We start from the raw sequence: 19,673 nt of genomic DNA, 5'->3' as shown, positions 1-19,673 counted from the left end.
ACTTTGGATTGAAGCTTAAAAATCAACCTTTTTGAAATAAAGGTCAAATTAGCTGTTATCAGTTGAAAATAACATTTTTGGAGGTTACTGCAAAGTCTTGAATGTAGTCATACTAATTTATGTATGCCACATTTAAAACCAACACAATAAACAACAGATTGTGCGTCAAACAAAAGTAGAAGAATTTTCAATGAATTGGCCAGAATCAGGGGTGTCCAACCTTTTTGGCCAATTGGCCACATGCGATTTACGAATGATTGCGCGGGCCACTTGAGTGTTTACTGCTAATTTCGAATTAAAACCCTCACACCAAAATTCTAATTTCAGAAACACGTATCATCCTCTTTTACAATTATAAGAACAATAAACAAAGCAAGATATAGTAAAGTCAACAAAGTTTCTACTACACGTCAACATTTCAATGTGAAGTTTGGCACTGTTTTTCTCAAACAAGTTTGGCAATATTCGGTGAGATGGAGGATGTAGCAATGCGAAGCGAGTTTTCCACATGGCTGTCAGAAATTAGTAAAAAAACAATTAATGTCAATTTCTCGGAATGTAAGTTCGCCATAAATTACGTAGGCGATTCAGTTGAGAATATAAGTCGTTTCGACAAATACTGCGCGGGCCACTCAGAACTTTCCGGCGGACCAAATGTGGCCCGCGGGCCACGGGTTGGACACCCCTGGTATAGTGCATATGTTGTAGTTAAGTTCTTTTAACGATAACAGACAAACCTTTTTTTGGTTAACTGTTATACTCTTATTATTTACTTATTAGACTCTAATAAACATTTTGAGACGCGTTAGAACTTTTGGGAATGTGAATTAAACATTTTGCACCATATAGTTCACAATGGTCTTTTTAGTATCTATATAACTATAATTGTATAGTGCAAGGGTCGGCAACCTACGGTCCGCCATGCGAAATCGTCCGGCCCGAGACATATTAATTAGTTATCACAAGAATACGGCCCGCCGTTTCTTATTGAGTTTCAAACTGCAGTGTTAGCACTGTTTGAAAAAATTGTGGTATTGCTACGCCATAAGTACGTCGTACTAGTCTATTGTTACGCCATAAATCTGGTGCGAAGGCGGTAGACTAGTAACTCGTAATAAGTACGAGATTGTTTATAGACTAGACTAGACTAGTGGTTATAGATACAAAAAGAGATGCGACATTCGTTCTCTACAAAATAAATTCAGGCTATTCAGTACTCCGTTTGATATGGACGCCAATACCATTCCCGAAAAATTTCAAATGGACCTTCTTCAAATGCAATGCAGTGACAAATTGAAGGCAAAATTTCATACAAAGGGCATATCGCTGCTTGACTTTTACAAAAAGTACCTTCTTGAATGTGATCTTTATCCCAGCTTGACCAACAATGCAAAAGAAATGGCATCGATGTTTGGTAGCACGTACACATGTGAACAAATGTTTTCAACAACGAAATTCACGAAGAGCAAGCTAAGATCACGCATTTCCGACGCCCATTTAGAAAATGTTCTGGTTCTTGCTTCATCTGATTTGTCACCAGATGTTGAAAACTTTCACAAAGCAAGCAGCATGAAGTGTCACATTAATGCTGTGTTGTTGAAGTGTGAATACATAAATTTTGTTCTTTTTGTGATTGGTATGATTGAGATTGCAGCAATGTAGCGTAATATACTGAAGTGAGTGTGAATTATAGTATTAATGAAAATTCCGGCCCGCCAAAGAGTTGTACACTCGACATTTGGCCCGTGACTGGCAAAAGGTTGCCGACCCCTGGTATAGTGCATATGTTGTAGTTAAGTTCTTTTAACGATAACAGACAAACCTTTTTTTGGTTAACTATTATACTCTTATTATTTACTTATTAGACTCTAATAAACATTTTGAGGCACGTTAGAACTTTTGGGAATGTGAATTAAACATTTTGCACCATATAGTTCACAAGGATCTTTTTAGTACCTATATAACTATTGTATAGTGCAGGGGTGTCCAACCTTTTTGGCCAAAGGGCCACATGCGATTTACGAATGATTGCGCGGGCCACTTGAGTGTTTACTGCTAATTTCGAATTAAAACTCTCACATCAAAATTCTAATTTCAGAAACACGTATCATCCTCTTTTACAATTATAAGAACAATAAACAAAGCAAGATATAGTAAAGTCAACAAAGTTTCTACTACACGTCAACATTTCAATGTGAAGTTTGGCACTGTTTTTCTCTAACAAGTTTGGCAATATTCGGTGAGATGGACAATGTAGCAATGCGAAGCAAGTTTTCCACATGGTTGTCAGAAATTAGTAAAAAAACAATTAATGTCAATTTCTCGGAATGTAAGTTCGCCATAAATTACGTAGGCGATTCAGTTGAGAATATAAGTCGTTTCGACAAATTCTGCGCGGGCCACTCAGAACTTTCCGGCGGGCCACGGGTTGGACACCCCTGGCCTAAATACTACCGTTTTTAGCTCCACGGAGAAAGGCTTCTGAACTCGGGATTTCTTACAAAAAAATGAGAATGAAAAATGAGTTTTCATGACAGGACAAATTATTCTTGCCCCGAACCAAAACAGTAAAAGGTTAAAAAAAGTTATGATTTCGAGGACCTAATTTTTGGAATAAATTACTAAACTATAAAAAAAATTAAGTCTCATAAATATTTCTCATATCTATTAAGAATTGGACTTGTGCAAGGGAAGTGCTGTCTGGGTAGTTATGAATAAGTTAATAAATTTATGGTTGTAGATTTATTTGAAAGTTTCTTTTAATCTGCTGTCGGTGCTGTAGTGTGTCTCTGTTTTTAGTTTATAGTATTGTTTTAGTTGGTTGAGTTTCAGTTTTCTATCCGATTCCGTTGTTTTTCTTTGAAATAGTGCACTGTTGGTGCAGCGCCAACTAGTGGTCCATTGTCTTCAATGAAATTAGAATATGGCGCACCAAGCCACTGGTCGTCATTGTTTATTTGACGAAATATTGCCAGCAGAATGGCAATATCGAGAAGATAGAATGTGGGATCTTTTTTACCACCACCTTCGCTCGACCTGCATCTGTGTTCAGTTGTAGCCTTCTGGTTACAGCTTTAAGTTGCACATCCTTGTGCCGTTATAAAGTGACATCAAATGAAATGAAAAATAAAGTATTAGTGCTTTTGCTGTCACCTAACGGTCATTTCACATGCATTCCCACCATTTTTTAATACTGTTACAGGGGCTGTAGGTCCATCTGAAGCCCTATCTAAAACAATGCAAAGTACAATTTTTCAATTTGAATTTGCTTCTAAACAAGCCCGGTCACCTTGCTGAGTTTTTGTATCCGCCGAGATGTAGATCAAAAGGACTTAATGCGGTATTTTGAGAAAATTCTCGTATCTGAAATTCTCGCACCAAATGCTTCAACTTTTTAACAACTTTTTCCCTTACATTTCTCCAAAAAATCAGCCAAAAAGCCTTAACTTTGAACCAACACAAAACGTTAACTTTAGCCTGAACCTACACTGCGCACACGCCATAACAACAGCAAACCTCCACAGATTAAGGTCACATGCGCACTGGACCGGAACCATTGATACTTTTTCTATAGTGACGTCTTGCATGCGACCTTCGTAACAATCGCCGGGTTGCCGTTTTAAAATACTGAAAATCGTACTACAGCCCCTACAGAGAATTCTTGCAAGATCTGGTACTGTGTCAGAGCTATATGCAGTAGCTTACTACATAAAACATTGGAATGCTTTTGCAACTTTCTCCAAAACACAACAATGTTCATCACTGTAAAGCTTTTTCGAGTTAGTTTCTTAATTTTCTCTTATTGGTAGATACACATCACAGCATGAAAGAGCTTAAATTCCTAAGAAACTCCCTTGAAGGACAATCATACAACGATGCTCTCAATATAAAATGAAATCTATTAGACAATTCCCTTTGCTCATTTTGACAATTGCTTCCTTGCCAGAACCACTTTAAGAGTATTCAAAGGATCTGTCAGGATCCACACGAGAATAACCCAGTCGCGGGTGACAAACTAGCTGAATGAAGACAAGGCAGAAATTTTATTTTGAAAGTTTATTTCTACGCAAGGCAAAAAGCGACAATTGAACAAAATTTATAATTCCGATCATTTTCAAATGTTAAATTTTGAAATTTGTAGAAAGTTTCTAAAAATGTTGAGCAGTTTCTTGTGTCGATAAAATACAGATGAAATTTCCAAAAGAAAAATCAGAGATGATTGGAAAAAGACCCAGGGTTATTATTCACATAGTAGATACACAAGGCAACAAACTACTTATGTACAATAAAGAAGCCCGCAGCATAAACCAGTTCTTCATTCAAACTGAAAGCGCCCTTTAGCTTTTCTAGAGTTTAGTTCAACTTACCAAAGACAGAAGAATAGATTTAAAAAGTAATAAAAAGGTTGCAACTTAAAAAGTGAACAATTTTCAAGAGGAAAAATACTAAACCCATCGTAGTATGACGTAACTATCGCTCCTAGTTACGTAACCGTCATCAAATATGGCGTCATAGAAGCTACATCCCCACATCAAACCAAAACTGTCATGAAAGATGTACCGCCTGTGACGTCAGCTGGTCCGTATATAGCTACATGGCACAGTTAGTCACTCTTTTCGATCTTAACTTTAGAAAAATCAATCTCTCCGCATTCATCCTGCTCCATGGACTGGCTGCCATGGTGGAGCTCGTGGTGGAAGATCCGTGGAACGAGAAGAACAGCGCCCTCCGCCTGTTCGAGGCGGAAGCGGGAGGGGTCATAGGGACGACCGGAGTTATCGCGCAGGGTCGTGAAAATCTACAAGTGACGATGAAGAGTTTAGGAAATCGATCGGGGATGGTTCAAAATGTTAAACCAGCAATTATAAAGAAGCTTCTCCACAAGCATGTCATAGTGGCATGACGTAGATGGGAAAAGTGAATAGTTAATGACGTTATAGAGGTGATTGTTACCTGCTGGTATAAGCTGTTGTATCGCATCTTCATGTTTTCCTTTGTCATTTCAAGCTCCAGCTTCTCATCTTCAAGTTGTTGCTTCTTCATACGAAGCACCCCTACATCGTCTTCCATGTTCGAGATCGTCTCGATCTTGCGCTTCCGACAGTTCTGTGCCGCCACCTGTTGATCGAAAAAGTTATGAATATTGCGAATTACGCCGAGTCAAAAAGACTTAAAACGCACGTCATATATTTTCCTGACAATGTCGTATTAGACCACAAGACACGTGGAAGCGATATTCAAAGCGGCCCACATAGTTTATAAATAGAATAGTTTGCATAGGTAGAGTAGAATAATGACAATTTAATAAAACAGAATAGAATAGTAAGAGTATCACATAGAGTCTTAGAGCCAACATCCACCTTATTTTTGCCTCTTCTTCGGATGTCCTTGACGAGAGCTTGCTGCGGGGGGGTGAGAGGAGTGCGTGAGATCATCTCGTTATAATCCTCGACGGGAGACATGATGATCTCATCCAGGGTGAACGGGATGTTAAGTTCCCGAGCCTTTCTTTCATCGCGAGACTCCCTCCCGAGACTTAGAAGAGATTTATCATTCTTCCTGGATTGAAAGATGAATCCAGTTACACGCTTGTGGTTGCAGTAAGCATTTCTATTCTGCTTTCGTTACTTTACCATAACATCATTTTTCAAGTACTAAGGCGTGTTAAAAGAATATGGCTACATTGTCAAAGTATACTTGCTTTTTAGGGATCTTTGGCTTTCCAGCCGTGCCATTGTACGTGTGATTGTGTTCGATCGCTTTGAGCTCCGATAAACTGAAGGTTTGGTCGTGGTTAGAATAACCAAGCTCGCTCTTTATGCCAGAATCTGTTGAAACAATTGCATAGCGAATGAGGTCAGAGCACTGACAGCATGCCAACCATTCAAGAAATATACGAACCTCTGCTGTTAAAAGTTTTATCTTCGCTAAGTGCCCGAGATTTGAAACCAAAACCTCCAGGACTATGATCCAGTGAAATGCCAGAATCAGATTCACAGTAATCTGAGATGGCACTGTGGTCAACTGTACTGCCATCTAACGGCTCAGACTCCTTGGAAAAATTGACCACAGAAGGCGACAACGAGCCCAGGGGAGGTGGATGAAAAGGGGTGGTTGATGGATTTAGGTAGGGGCCGCTCTAAACAGAAAAAGTATGATTAGAAAATCTAACAATGGTTAACCAATGCATTGCAAATATTCTCCGGTTCACTGAGCAGTTAACTACGATTTGTTAACTGCACTAGAAAATAGAACTCCATGAAAGTCTTACCACATTATTAGGGAAGGGATCAATTGCGTTGATTGGTACTAAGTCCGATATTGTGTTCGACAGATCCTGCGTTAGATTCTGCTCGAAAAACAATTGACCCGGTTCTGATTGAGATGACGTGATGGGGGTCGTAGTGTCATGAGGGGAGGAGCCCCTCGTGTCCATATTAAACTGGAAACTGTTCAGCTGATCAAGCAGCATGTTTGGTTCCTACGTGAACAAATACAAATCATTACCTTAAGCAGACACCCTATATATCCTTCAACACGATGATAAAATGAAACTTCAAAAATAAAAACTTACCCTCAAATCTGAGTTACTGCTCATTGGTGAGAAGCTGACCCCATCCATTGGAACCCCATCATTTGAGCTGACAGGGGATGGCAGGTAATTGGGGGACATTTGCAACGGGTTATTATAGGTAGGGCTTCCGTAGCTAATAGGGTTACTAAAAGCTGACTGGTTATCTAAAATCAGAATAAGCATGGTTACCAACAGTACAGAAAAAGAGTTCTTGAGGAATCAGCAATTTACTTGAATGTTGGAACAAGACAAAATGGACAAACTTACCAGTGCATTGGTTAAATGATTGATTAAATGTGTTAGTTGTAGGTTCTTCTAACATCCTGTGCTGAATGATTGTAGGTTGTGGTATGCTTGGGCTTGTTAAGCTGGAAAAATATTTGTAACAGTTAAATTAAATGTGATGCAAAGTGTAAGCTCTATTTTGTCTTGTGTCAGACTTTCCAACAGATTATATTTTGGAACGAAAATGATGGAATAGTTTAGCTTTTTTTTAACTTTTTAATTTGTTTGAACTCAATATTCGGTTCTTGTAAAGTAAGGCATGTTACGATGCGCCGTATGATGTCATGAAAACCTATGTGCCTCGTTACGCATTGCGGAGATATGGCTCGAAAAGTTGTACCCTTAAGTAAACATTAAATTCGTTTCTGGAAGCCCTTTTTCAACTTTGAGATTCAACATTACAAGTTTCCTTGGAAAACATTATATCCCAGCACATGCATTTTACTCTACAAATACAGTTTTCACAATGAATTGAACTTCATGTAACCTATCTTCACATCGCTTTCAGGAAGCCAAAACGTGACGCAAGCATCATCACGGTATGCTTTTCATACATTCTAGTGGTGCATGTTTATTTTCAAATCACTAAGTCTCTGTGAACCCTCAAGTAATTTTAAAGAGAAAAGCTTGCGTTTGGGTATTATGGTTTGCAGTACAATTGAACTTTTTTCATACAAGAAGAAGGGTGTTCCCTGCAGCAACACACAAATTTCTTTAAAACCCTTATATTCAAAACATGCCTACCTCACGTTTGTATTTATTACATTGTGTTGAAGTGGTGATAATTGTTGTACGTTTTGTTGACCTTGCAAATTGATCCCAGTCAGTTCTGAAAGGTCGGCAATCTGTTCCCATAGGTCTTCATTCTAATATAACAATACAAGGCAATGAAGATCTCCAATATAAGCAATACCACAAATAAGTTAATGATACCCAAGACGAAATTATTGAGCTTTTACACAAAATTTAATGGTAGACTGAACATTTAACCTAAGGCTAAATTTGTCACTGATACAAATGTCTTTCACAGGAAATGGCCGAATAAAATGCTAACAGGATATTTTTATTGCAAGTGCTAGGACTATCACAAAACGACTTACCGGTTGCATGTCTGTGTTGTTGCTGTTACTTTGGTTCATCAGCGATGTAAGATTGTTGACAATCACTTTTTTTTCCTCTTGAGTGAGCTGACAAAATAGCACAGAAAAATGATGGAAAATGGTTATGAATTTGTGAAAAAATATCGATCAACCCAAGTGTTCTTATACAAGGCTAATGATACCGCAGCACTTGTTGAAGGTTACGTAAGCCAAGTGAAATGGTTTGAAACAAGTTTGAGTGCTTTGTAATGGCACTACTCGCTAGCATGTATGGACTTTAACATAACTTGTCAGTTGTCACAAAACATAGCCTTTTCCAACAGATAATGATCAACACAAAATTACCTTGTTGTTTTCACCAGGTGGTGCTTGCATTTCATTGACCGACTCATTGAATAAATCCAAGTAATCATCAATGTTTAAGCCACTGTTGTTGGTTGTTGTGGTGTTACTAACAAATTGCGTCATTTGCTGTGCTGGAGGGGTAATGGTGACCTTAACAACACAATGAATTATTGTTATCACTTTTGAAGCAAATAATTGCACCAAAACTTCAGCGTGAAATGATAACAAAACACGAGGCATTAAAAAACGTTTTGAGTATTTCGGAGCAAATTAATTGCAGCAAACAGATCATTTTCTTTAATGGGGACCAACCTGTGGGGTTTGCTTGCGTTTAACAGGAATTTGTTCTCCTGTTTCTCCATCAATGATAAAATTATCAAGATCCTGATAAAGATAAAATACAATGATAGGTTACAATGTAAGATAGCTTGACTCTTCAAGAGCATTGACCGAAATCAAAAACCCAGCAAAAACAAACTGGTAACTTACGGCACTATTGTTGTTCTTCTCCAGATTAACATCATCAACATCCTTAATTTGTTTAACTGGTTCGTTGGTAAGATGATGCCAGTCAAAACCAATGTCACAATCCTGCTCGTACATCATTTGCATCAAGTCCATGTCCTGCAGAGAAATAGAATGGTTAAGTTGCCGCATAACGGACTTTAGATATAGATAACTTTTACGACAATTGCCTTAACTTAGAATACACAAAATTGAAGGCGATGGAAAAAGATAATTTAGCAAACAAAAAGGTAAGGCCACCTCAAGTCAACAATGCAACCGAAGAATTCCAGAAAAAATACGAGAATAATCTAACTATCTAGAAGCAAACAAGCAGACTGTTTCAAAAAGCAAACCTCAACTTCTGACCATATTGCATTTTGCCGATTTGAATGATTGCTATTGGATGAGTGCTTCTGACAAGTATCTTCAGTACTTTGCGATTCTTCAGAAGCAATTGGTGAAAGTAGTGTATTAAAAGCATGGTAGGTGTGATTCTGAGAATTAGGAGTACTTAATTCTGACTCAATTTCAATCCCACTTTCTACGCTACGAACTGACGTAGTACGAAGACGACTTTCATCATTGTTGACTTTTTCCAGAGATTCCAAATCTTCCAAGATGCCAACGTCTGTGCAATTTGAACTTGCATCATTTTGGTCACAGTGTTTCTCAGTTTGGTTATGATGTGCTAAATAACTTTGCCATCTTACATCGTCAGAATTATTATATTGCTCAGTGATTTGAGAGTTATTGCTTAATAAATCTTCGATATGTTCATGTGCATTTGACATGGTGTCGTTGAAAACGTCTAAGCGGGTTGAATTCCAGGCATTCATCCAATTTTGCGTATGTTCGGTTAAATTACGGTTAAAACTATTTGCCGAAGATTCTGAGTGCGCAGTCACATTAGTGCGAGGTATTCTAAGCATTAACGCTGTAATGTCCGCACCGCGCAACTGTGAGCGAACAGTGCCAGGTATTCTGCGCAGTGCATCTGCCATGACAGTTTCATAATCACTCGTGATTCTGTCCAAGTCAATAGACAACATTTTGCTCGAGTACAACGGCCCATCGAACTGATGAGGATAGTGCACAGTTGGTGCAGCGCCAACTAGTGGTCCATTATCTTCAATAAAATTAGAATATGGCGCACCAAGCCACTGGTCGTCATTGTTTATTTGACGAAATATTGCCAGCAGAATGGCAATATCGAGAAGATAGAATGTGGGATCTTTTTTCAACCACCACCTCCGCTCCACCTGCATCTGTGTTCAGTTGTAGCCTTCTGGTCACAGCTTAAAAGGATTTTTCAACAATCAGGAAACCTTCGCTGGCTGTACCAGCTCTAGCTTACATTTGCAGAGAATTTTTTTTGCACGTTTAACTGATCATTTTTAACAAATAACTTACAGGAACTGTAAAAACATGTAGACAAATGATTCAAAAACGAATGTCACCGTCCAAACTCAAACAAACAGCCTCTGAGATGATTAGCGGTAGATCTACATCAACTCTGTTATCGTCAACAACCAACCAGATGCTACTAAGCTAATATAGTACGGATGGCCTAAGGCTAACCTGCCAAACCTTTTGGCCAGTCGGTGGAGAATACATTCCTGCCTACCAGCGCAGATCAAACTTTACATCCCAGCACAGTACTGCCTACCGGTATAAATAAACATAACCTTAGCGCTCAAAATATAAGTCCATACGAAAGCTGCCAACACGAACAATTCCTTTGTCTGAAATAATGCCACGAGGTGTTCTAAAGCTTATTTCGTTTGAAATATTTTCTGTTGGGGAACGCGTATCGGACAACCACCATCTGGTTCACAAGAGCGTTCTACTGACGATGACAAGGAAAATTTGAACGCAATCAAGCGTGCGATCACATGACCCTTTATGACGTAATAATAGATGGTTCCAGAAGAAGGGAGCTGAGAGCTACAAGGGCCGGAGTGACCGGGGAGGGGTACAACCAATTATATGTAAATTGATTTGTAGAGAAAATATTTCTGTTTTTTTCCGAAAGATTTGCCAAAATTTATCTAAAAACTTGAATTTTGCATGCGACATACTGGAAAAGTTTTTACTTCAACAAAAAACACAGTATCATGGTGGCCTATCTTGTTATTGATTTAACATAGAGCTTTTGCAGTGTTGACCCTTCAGCTAGACCTGCAAACGAAGAAGCTAAAAAGAAAAGTGAAACCAGGGAAAAATAATGATTTCTAAGTTTGCTGAACACAACGGAAATTAACCGAAAGTCTGACAGATACGATGACAAGATATTCAAAAAAACACGAAAATATATTCCTGTAGCATGTTGAAATTCTTACGGTTATATTTATAGTGAAACTTTAATAGCTTACATTGATATAACGAAACACTTGGAGAGCTATAGATCGCTTATCTGTGTTACGTAGCAAACGGATGTGCTTACATTAAGTCGATTAATTATTTACACGTTTTTCTTCAGCCAATCACAGAGAAGAATACTAACGGCGTCACGGGACAAAAAAGAGCCAGTCAGTTTCACGTCACCTTTCACCCAGTTAAAATTTCAACAACAAATGACATGGTTCCACCACACGACTTTTGGTTATTAATACATATAACGACGATGTATCGCTATATTTGACATAATTCTGGGAAATTTCAGATTTCATTCTGTCCTAAAACACGCCGCCTTTCTGACGTCATAAGACATGCTTTTAACTTCGCGTTACAAACACAAACTCGAAAAGGTTATGAATTTAAATAGATAGAGACAAGGAAATAAATTTCAATTTTAAATCAATCCATCCCATTTTTATCACAGCAAGGAAATACGGGTCTCCAGCACACGCTCGTATTTTATTCGCGTTGTGTTTAACCATTGTAATTATTGATCAAACACACCCATAGTGGGTAGAATTAAATAAGATTCAATACGTTGTAATTGAACATGAATTAAAGCTTATACAGACAGGAATACCTCTAATGCTTGGGAAGCAACACACATATGCATGGTTCGGCTTCCAGGGATGCTAGAAGCCAGATTTCGAAGGCGACAAAAGGCACGCGAAAGGAGAAAGGGCATGTGTTTAAACTATGACAGCATTATGATGTAATAAACCAGCAAGAACCGGCTTTGTGAAAACAAACTGGCCGGCGATTAAAATATCGATAATCATGAAGTATTATAGAGTCACGAGTTCTGGAAAAACAAGGCGGCTATATTGGAACAGGCTCCGGGCTAGACAACTTCGACCTTACAACGAACAAATGAAAAACATCACCCTCTGGCTTATTCCATTTTAAGCTTTATTACGTCACAACGATGTTTATAATAAAATATTTAAGATCAAAGGGCTCGGCTGCTCAATCAAAAAAGTTTGTGACGCAAGAATAGAAAAGGTAAGAAGTGGTCGTCACGATTTAGCAAAGTGAAATTTTCATGGCTCAAGGGCAAGCGAAAGAAATGTATCAAACTCAAACAAATTTGGTTTACAACAGGATTACGACACAGCAAAAGTGGTGACAACAGAGAAAATTTATTTTATTTAACCCCATTCAAGTGTAAATGCCGAGTTAAAACATTGCTAGCCTTAAAAAGAGAGTAAAATCTATGCAACTTCTGCAATACACGATATGGAATGAAGTTGAACAACGGTAACAAAAGCGCCACCTAGCCAACAGACTTTCGTGCTCAATGCGTTAGCTAAGACGCAGATGGATGGCAAAGCTTTGTTTCGTACCGGAAGTCAATTCACCAAAATTTTAAGAACAAAGATTTCTTTATGGTGGTAATACTGACAGAACTGTGATTTTATCTATAAAGGGTTTGTCTTTCAACGAAGTCGCTTCTAATAAAGCGCGACAAACGAGGAATTAAAAGATAATAATAAAGGTCTTATTGTGATTCTGTCAAAAAGCGGTGATAAAGCGAGCACCAAAGATTTAACAAATATTACAGCGCGGGGTAAGGCAAATTCACACAGGTGCCTGGTGCTCAGATAAACATCTTTTGTCAACAAATTCGACTTTGGACATTTTTCGGCAGAGTCGAAAGCTCCATGAAGAGAAAAGAGCGTGCGTTCAAGATAATAAAGAGAATGAAAAAAGAGAAAGCGTGTGAGAGCCACCTCCCACTCTTCTGTAAAGTCATATGACGCGCGTGACGTCAAAACAAGAACAAACAATTCCAGAACATCGTATGCCAATGCTTGAACAATGGACTCGCTCCAATGTAGCATCGTAATAAACGACCCTCCATACAAAAAACCGGCGTCGGTTACATAAAAACTCCGTAGTAATGATTATACAGCAAATTTTCTAACGGAAGTTAAAATGTTAAACTTCCGATGAAATTGTTGTGCTGACTGGGAATGCTTGTGATATGATAAGTTGTTGGCTTACGTTTGAAGACCTATTATTTCATAAAAATGCCTTGCTTTTGTACAAGACAAACACATTAGCTAGACAAATAACATCTCCCGGATGAATAAAACCTTCACAAAGTTTGAAAAATAGTTACGAACCACAAACCTATACAACAGCATATATCAGAAGTGCGTTGATTTCCGCAAATAGCAATTAGCTAGAAGCAGCTTATCCAACATCTTTGAAAGGCAAAGCTACAGTAGAAGCCAAGACACGACATACTTCCATTTCCAATATGCGATGTCTGTGATAGCGTATTGTACGCTGCTTATGTAACAGCAGAAATGTATAAAATGTGTAGTGATTACGTAAGACAGGGAGCGCAGCCTTGCATGTACTGTATTACGTAACAGGCGGCAATTCATCTTTATTGGGTTCTATGTTCTGTGTGGCACTGTAAACCCTTCCATAAAACTGGTGAGTTTTCTTCTTGTATTCAAGATAACACATCTTTGATTGCTCATTTGCATCTGGATCTCTAAGTGTTTCATCGATACGTCACAAAATATGTCTATGCTCATCCTTTATGACGTAATATAGCCTTAATTATGCCCACTCGTGTGTCCAGAAGGGAGAGCGGTCTTCGTAAACAAGTCACGTATCTTCGTTGTTAGTCTTAGAAGAAGGGAGGCTGTACAACTTAAGACCCCATTCAGACAATCGCATAAACGTCGTCAGCCAATCAAGACAATCAAAAACTCATCAATCAAATTTCATTCGAAACGCGAGTCTGTTTTACCACCTTTAGTGGTTTCCACGGCAACCCCACATTTTGGACGTTTATCGAAATTTGAAGAGGCCGCGCCTTAGGTTTTATTGTAAGCTGGCTAGCCTTGAGCTTGTGGAAAATGTCAAACTACACTTGGAGATAACGGCAAGTGGTGGTATTTATAACTGCTCTTATTCACCATACCGTTTTCAAGTGCCAGCATGCCTCAACGACTCTAAACTGAAGCGCGATGAAGGGAACGCCATTTTTGTAACTCTAAACGTTGTTTGAACTCTTTACCTGCACGGTTTGAATGCCGAAAGAAACTCGGTGAAAGGTTAATCTATTCAAGTATGCCGTTAGACGCCATGTTTTACAAAAAACACCTTGGGAACCATCGACAAAATTATCATTAGATTCGACAAGGGAAAGCACAAGATTTCATAACCTTATGCTGATTAATACTCCATTGAACGTTAAAGTAACTGGGATCAATGGTAATAATTATATACTTAGACAAACAATGCGTTATCGAATGTGAGCGCCTATTCAAAACAAGCTGTATTCCATGTTCAGTACTTGGCGCAGAACCAGGCTATCAGGAGTAGACCACAAACCGCGCTACCAAGCGTGGACGTAGCGCTTGGTGCCTCGTTTATTCTCTTCAAAAACATATTTGATATCGCTTTAACTGATCGGGTCAGTGTTTCTAGGAAAATGCGACAGAAGAGCTCAAAGGTTTTGACAAATTTTGAGAAAATGCGATAAACCATGGTCTTCATCACGTTTGCAGAGAGATGCGTTGCTCGAAACAGGATTTTTGGCAAGAAATAGTTTATCAATCTCCTTACTATGTACAGAGGCCGTTTCAGCTTTTCGATATTTGCATAAACAATGTTCTGTTACTAACACTACTCCGATTTAGTATCAACTGAAACAATTCACGTCATGAAATGAGTGATCAGACGAACGTCACAAACGTGTATAATCTTCGTGAATTAGGAAAACATATTAACAAAATTAACATAAAACAGGATGAACGAGTAACAGTGCAACTAGAAGAACCCATATTCTGGCAAAACGTGTTTACCAGACATTCTGCTGAATTTAAAGACTCTGATGATTAGACTCTGATCTAACCACGTAACACAATGCACTCAAACCAAGTCTGGCTACAATGGAAAATCTTTAAGAAAATTGACTTGAAAACTAAAATTGAATGTAACATAAATCAGACACCAAGAAGTTGCAAAGACGTAATATTCCTACAAGATAATTTATGGTAATATTTGGAGTAAACCTATTTACACAAACAATTTTTCTCTTTTGTGTATATAATAGATTCTTACTTACTTTAACGTTTATCAAGTAGTCGGCAGCCATATTTGTTTTCGCCTCCACCTAGAAAAAAATAAGTATTTTAATTTTGTAATTATGACGAAAAGCTAAACGTAAAACAAAGCATAAAAAATTCACAACAGCTTTCTAATACATTTCATGCATCAAGTTGAATCAAAACAAAAACATAACGCACACATGTTGAGGAAACAACTAGTATATAGTTACTGACAAACTCATTTCTACAGGTAGTACAATGCAAATGCAACTTACGGCTGAACGCAGCCGACGATAGAAAAACCACCAGATGTTATTTAAACGAGCTTTATCCATCATTAAAATGATTACAATCGCCTTTTGATCTAATTACGTTTATGATCTTTTGACTTTAACTAATAAAATAAATTTTGCTGTCACTGCAATAACTAACACTTCCACTGAACTAACGAAAGCTGTAGAAGAAGAAACCTTTTAAATGTCCCAAAATCGACAATAATCAACAATATTCGCTCCTTTCTATATTTAGTAACAAGAGTCGGAATCAACCTATTACCCTCAAAGAATTCGAATTTTCACCAAAACGACATTGTCATCAATTTGATTGATACGCAAAATAGTAAAACAGAATGATGTCATATTTATTATAAATACTTCAATTTGTTTTACTTTACGTGAATTATCTCAAGTCGAAAATCCAACGACATACTGGTAGCTGTGAAACATCGCACACAACGGCAGAAATTTTGTTCTAAAAGTTGATATGGTGGAGTCGCACCAGTTTCTTTTTCATACGGAGCCAATAGAAGGTAATCATTTCAATGTATTCAAATTGCTTGCACATTTGATAAAAAATCACAAACGAAACCTTTTGAAAATTATCTTTTGGAACCATCAAATTCTTTCTTTTTAAATCAGTGCCTCCACATACAAATAAAAACTTGTCATAGGAATGTGTCTTCGACAGGATGTAAGCTGTGCCAAGTTATTACAGTGTAATAAATGTAAATAACTGCAAGGGAGCATAATTTCTGCTGAGCAAAGGCATGAATTTGATACGAAGAACTATGGAAATTCGAACTGAGCTGTGTGCTTAGTCAACGGATCATTACATAAGCAGTCACGCGAATTCAAGTGTTGCCGCAAAATACAACGTAAGTTATGCACGTTTTTTACAAACTGGGACCTTCCTAAACTTTCATATCTGGAACGTTGTCAAAATCGAGTTGTTATGTGTTGATGGTGCGCACGCAATGATGCGGTCCGGTAGTCAGTTTATCGTTCCTTGAAGTGTAAAACCAGTGTTAAAAGTTCAAATGTTTGGCATAGCAAGTACACGTATGGCTAAAAAAGTTACTTTACGGAGAAACACACCACGACTTAAATGGTGTATATAGGTCTACAAACTTTTTGGTACAGACAAGTTTTCAATTATTGAATTGTACAAGAATTACTGCCAAATCTTTTTGAAAGCATTTTGATTCAACAAGAGTTTGCTTCATCGCACGAAAAAGCCAACTCTAGCTTGAAGGACATCAAAATATACTTTTATCTAAAAAGCGAGTAAAGGTGCCATCCCACCCAGACAAGAAAGTCCACTCAGGCTTAAAATTAAAACAGAGTATTGGTATTAAGCACGTTGTTACATTCCATGATAAGCCACATCCAGTAATATACAACTTAATAAATGTATTCCTAGGTTTAAGTACATATCTCTGGCGTTCACTAATATCACATAATTTTACTAAAAACGTCACATTCGTGACATAAACTAAACCGAAGGGGCGGGTCACCGGCAAAACTAGATCGAATTGGCTTTTAAGGAAACTATTTGACGCTATCTTGTTAGCTTTTTTACATCCTGTGCTCTGTTTCTTGGAATTGATTTCACATTTAAGGTTGTTTTTTGCAAGTTTAAACAAACAAAGCTTTCTGACGACGAATAAATTCATATTTAAAACCTCCAATAATTACAAAGGAAAAATAACTAACCTGGTATAAGAAAAAAAATCTAATAACATATAAGAAAGGTACACATGCGCCACCACTTAATTTTAACGATATTTCAGTACAATAAAAATCGCAATAAAGCATAAAGCTTGTTAATGTGATATATAGAAGTTTGATAAGTTATTATCTAAACGTGCGTTTCGGCTAAATATGCTCTTTCATCAACTTTAAAAGTTTTCTCCTGTAAAATCCAACACCAAAATCAGGTCACCATTCATATTCAAAACTTTACACATACATTCATTATTATAAAAATAGAACTTTTATATCTAACTCGACGTACATCAAAGACGAAGACAAGACAGGATGACCTTCAAAATGGGAAAACTATGAAACTGTAATTATTTCAACCCCGGTAATTGTGAAAATTAATTACACACTCGCCGCTTAACTACCTCCGCTAAATAGCAAGTTGTAGGACGGCGAAACAAATCAGAAAACAAAGAATGGCCACCAAAGCTTATGGTGGCATTGTAGTACATAAACCTAAAAACTACTTATAAAGTTGGAACATACTTAAAAATACGGATAAGACTTACCCTGTGGGCAACAAAAACTATTTACAAGTTGATTTTTTCTTTGATATAGTAAATCTTTTTAGTAAATCCAAACAGCGGATTTCAACACCAACAAGAAGTTCGTCGGGGCGCAGTACTTACTGTTTGTTACGCTTAGGCCTATCGCCTGAATAGAAAACAACAATGTATACATAACTTACTGCGGAAAAAAAATATTTTAAAAAAACAATGTAACATTGATAGTAAATTCTGTTGACGGCAACAAAAATAGCTACGATTATTGAAACATTGAACGTTTCAACGTTCCATCAGCAACATTTAAGTGCGATTTTGGTTAAACTATTCAGAGAACTTGACGTTTTCTGTAGGTCGATTACGGCTTGCGACACCGTATTTAAGACACACTGACAACCTATGACCTGCAGTGAACAAATGTTTCGTTTATGATCGAAGTACATTCACGCCTCGAAGCCTTTACTTCTGTAGCTAGTCAAATCAGCCTGCAAAATAAACTTAAACAAAACTTAGCTAAATACACAAAATCAAGGTCTTCCTTTTTCACTCCGTGATGAGCATCCAGAGGAATTATTACATCATCGCACTTTCTATATTACCTCATAGATACCCCATTTTGACCTTTACGAGGGAATGTGAAAGTAAAAGAGACCACATAATCGAACCTTAATAGATCACCATATAGCCGTTAATGCTTCCTTATGCTTAGGCTTATTTTAGGTTGACGTAATACTTGATCATAAGTTGTAACTAGCAAATGCGTAATTCGAAATAAGCATTTTCTCTAGGCCTAGTTAGCTTGAAACAACTCAACTCTGGCATACTTGCTTTTGTTCAATGAAGCCTCCTAATTCCAGGGGAATTAGCGCACCAACACAGGTTAATGATTGTTATAGGCTCTGCTGGTTGAAATTCATACCAAACAACATTGTTATTCAACGGAAATTCATTGTTAAACATACATAATTCAAGTTCTAAGCCTATACACATATAGGGTCAAAAGTTTGCGTGAATGTATAAACTCTCGTTAAGCTTGCCTTGAAATATCTCCACTACGGTATGGATTGCGAGGCAATCTATCAACTGTGAGTAATTCTGCAAACATCTGTACAACGGTTCGACTCAAGTCAACCTTCGCCGTTGCCTAACCGAGCAATTACACTCTCAGTCTTTTCCAAACAAGATTTCTCGTCAGCCCAAGCGTGATCTGCGCTTCTTTTTCTCCATCTCTCTCATCTTTGTTTCTTTATTATACTAGGTCACGCACCACCAGGTTCGTGCGTCACATATCCGGTGTTTTTTCACCCTGTATAATGTATATAGACGATTGTATGACGTAGTCTAGCCTGGAGCAATTAAAAGTTAGGCTATTAAATAGGTACTTTTGGTTGCCAATTAGGGTGTACGCCACTCCGAAAATTTTGGCTATTGTTGTTTTTATAAGTTACCTCAATGCTGGATGTCATTGCACTACTTATCTTCATTGTACATACCAAGTAGGCTACTTAAGCAAGTGAAGCTTTCTTTAATATTTCGCTGCGAGTACGCAATGCATTGAAACGTCATCATTGAACGAAATTAAATGCTTTTGAAACATCAAATATGGGCATAGTAAAAGCCTGGCTATGAAACATGCTTTACAACACAAGCTGGTTTTACAACAGGATATATAAAGATTGAACAACTTTTAGGAAAAGAATCTAAAAATATTCTTTAAAAAGCACTTGAGTGTAGTCCGTGTTTTGAAAATACCTTCATTGAAAGAAAGCTTCGAAATATTGGCAAAAACAAGCTTTAACAAAAGTGCTTTGTTATACATCTATAAACGCAAAGCAAGAAAATAGCTTCAC

The 19,673-nt window shown here is 37.6% G+C and overlaps 1 protein-coding gene across 3 annotated transcripts; it reads right to left on the bottom strand.

The window, feature by feature from the left end:
- Nucleotides 1-4,039: 4,039 nt before the first annotated feature.
- Nucleotides 4,040-18,733, bottom strand: LOC143464745 (uncharacterized). Of its 3 annotated transcripts, none has more exons than XM_076962699.1 (15): nucleotides 18,648-18,733; nucleotides 15,299-15,346; nucleotides 8,794-8,928; nucleotides 8,617-8,688; nucleotides 8,305-8,454; nucleotides 7,960-8,046; nucleotides 7,604-7,725; nucleotides 6,842-6,942; nucleotides 6,575-6,738; nucleotides 6,272-6,481; nucleotides 5,902-6,139; nucleotides 5,698-5,828; nucleotides 5,361-5,555; nucleotides 4,954-5,118; nucleotides 4,040-4,798 (listed from the first exon to the last, which is right to left on the bottom strand). In XM_076962699.1, exons 2-15 carry the CDS (start codon nucleotides 15,326-15,328, stop codon nucleotides 4,604-4,606), a joined length of 1,995 nt encoding a protein of 664 aa, XP_076818814.1. In that variant the 5' UTR covers nucleotides 15,329-15,346; nucleotides 18,648-18,733; the 3' UTR covers nucleotides 4,040-4,603. The 3 variants fall into 3 exon arrangements, with proteins under 3 accessions (XP_076818814.1, XP_076818813.1, XP_076818812.1); XM_076962698.1 differs by lacking the exon at nucleotides 18,648-18,733 and adding an exon at nucleotides 17,830-17,991; XM_076962697.1 differs by lacking the exons at nucleotides 15,299-15,346; nucleotides 18,648-18,733 and adding an exon at nucleotides 9,165-10,239.
- Between the last annotated feature and the right edge of the window lie 940 nt (nucleotides 18,734-19,673).

The sequence above is a fragment of the Clavelina lepadiformis genome, chromosome 7 (assembly GCF_947623445.1).
Source record: "Clavelina lepadiformis chromosome 7, kaClaLepa1.1, whole genome shotgun sequence".
Classification (NCBI taxonomy): Eukaryota; Metazoa; Chordata; class Ascidiacea; order Aplousobranchia; family Clavelinidae; genus Clavelina; species Clavelina lepadiformis.
Note: the sequence above shows the minus strand (reverse complement) of the source record. Positions and strands in the feature narration are given on the sequence as shown.

Coding starts and splice junctions, on each gene's coding strand:
- LOC143464745 (XM_076962697.1), bottom strand. CDS start 10,076: ATGCAGGTGGAGCGGAGGTGGTGGTTGAAAAAAGATCCCACATTCTAT. Junction 5,829..5,901: donor TAAAACTTTTAACAGCAGAG/GTTCGTATATTT, acceptor TTGTTTCAACAG/ATTCTGGCATAAAGAGCGAG. Junction 5,556..5,697: donor CAAAGATCCCTAAAAAGCAA/GTATACTTTGAC, acceptor CAATCCAGGAAG/AATGATAAATCTCTTCTAAG.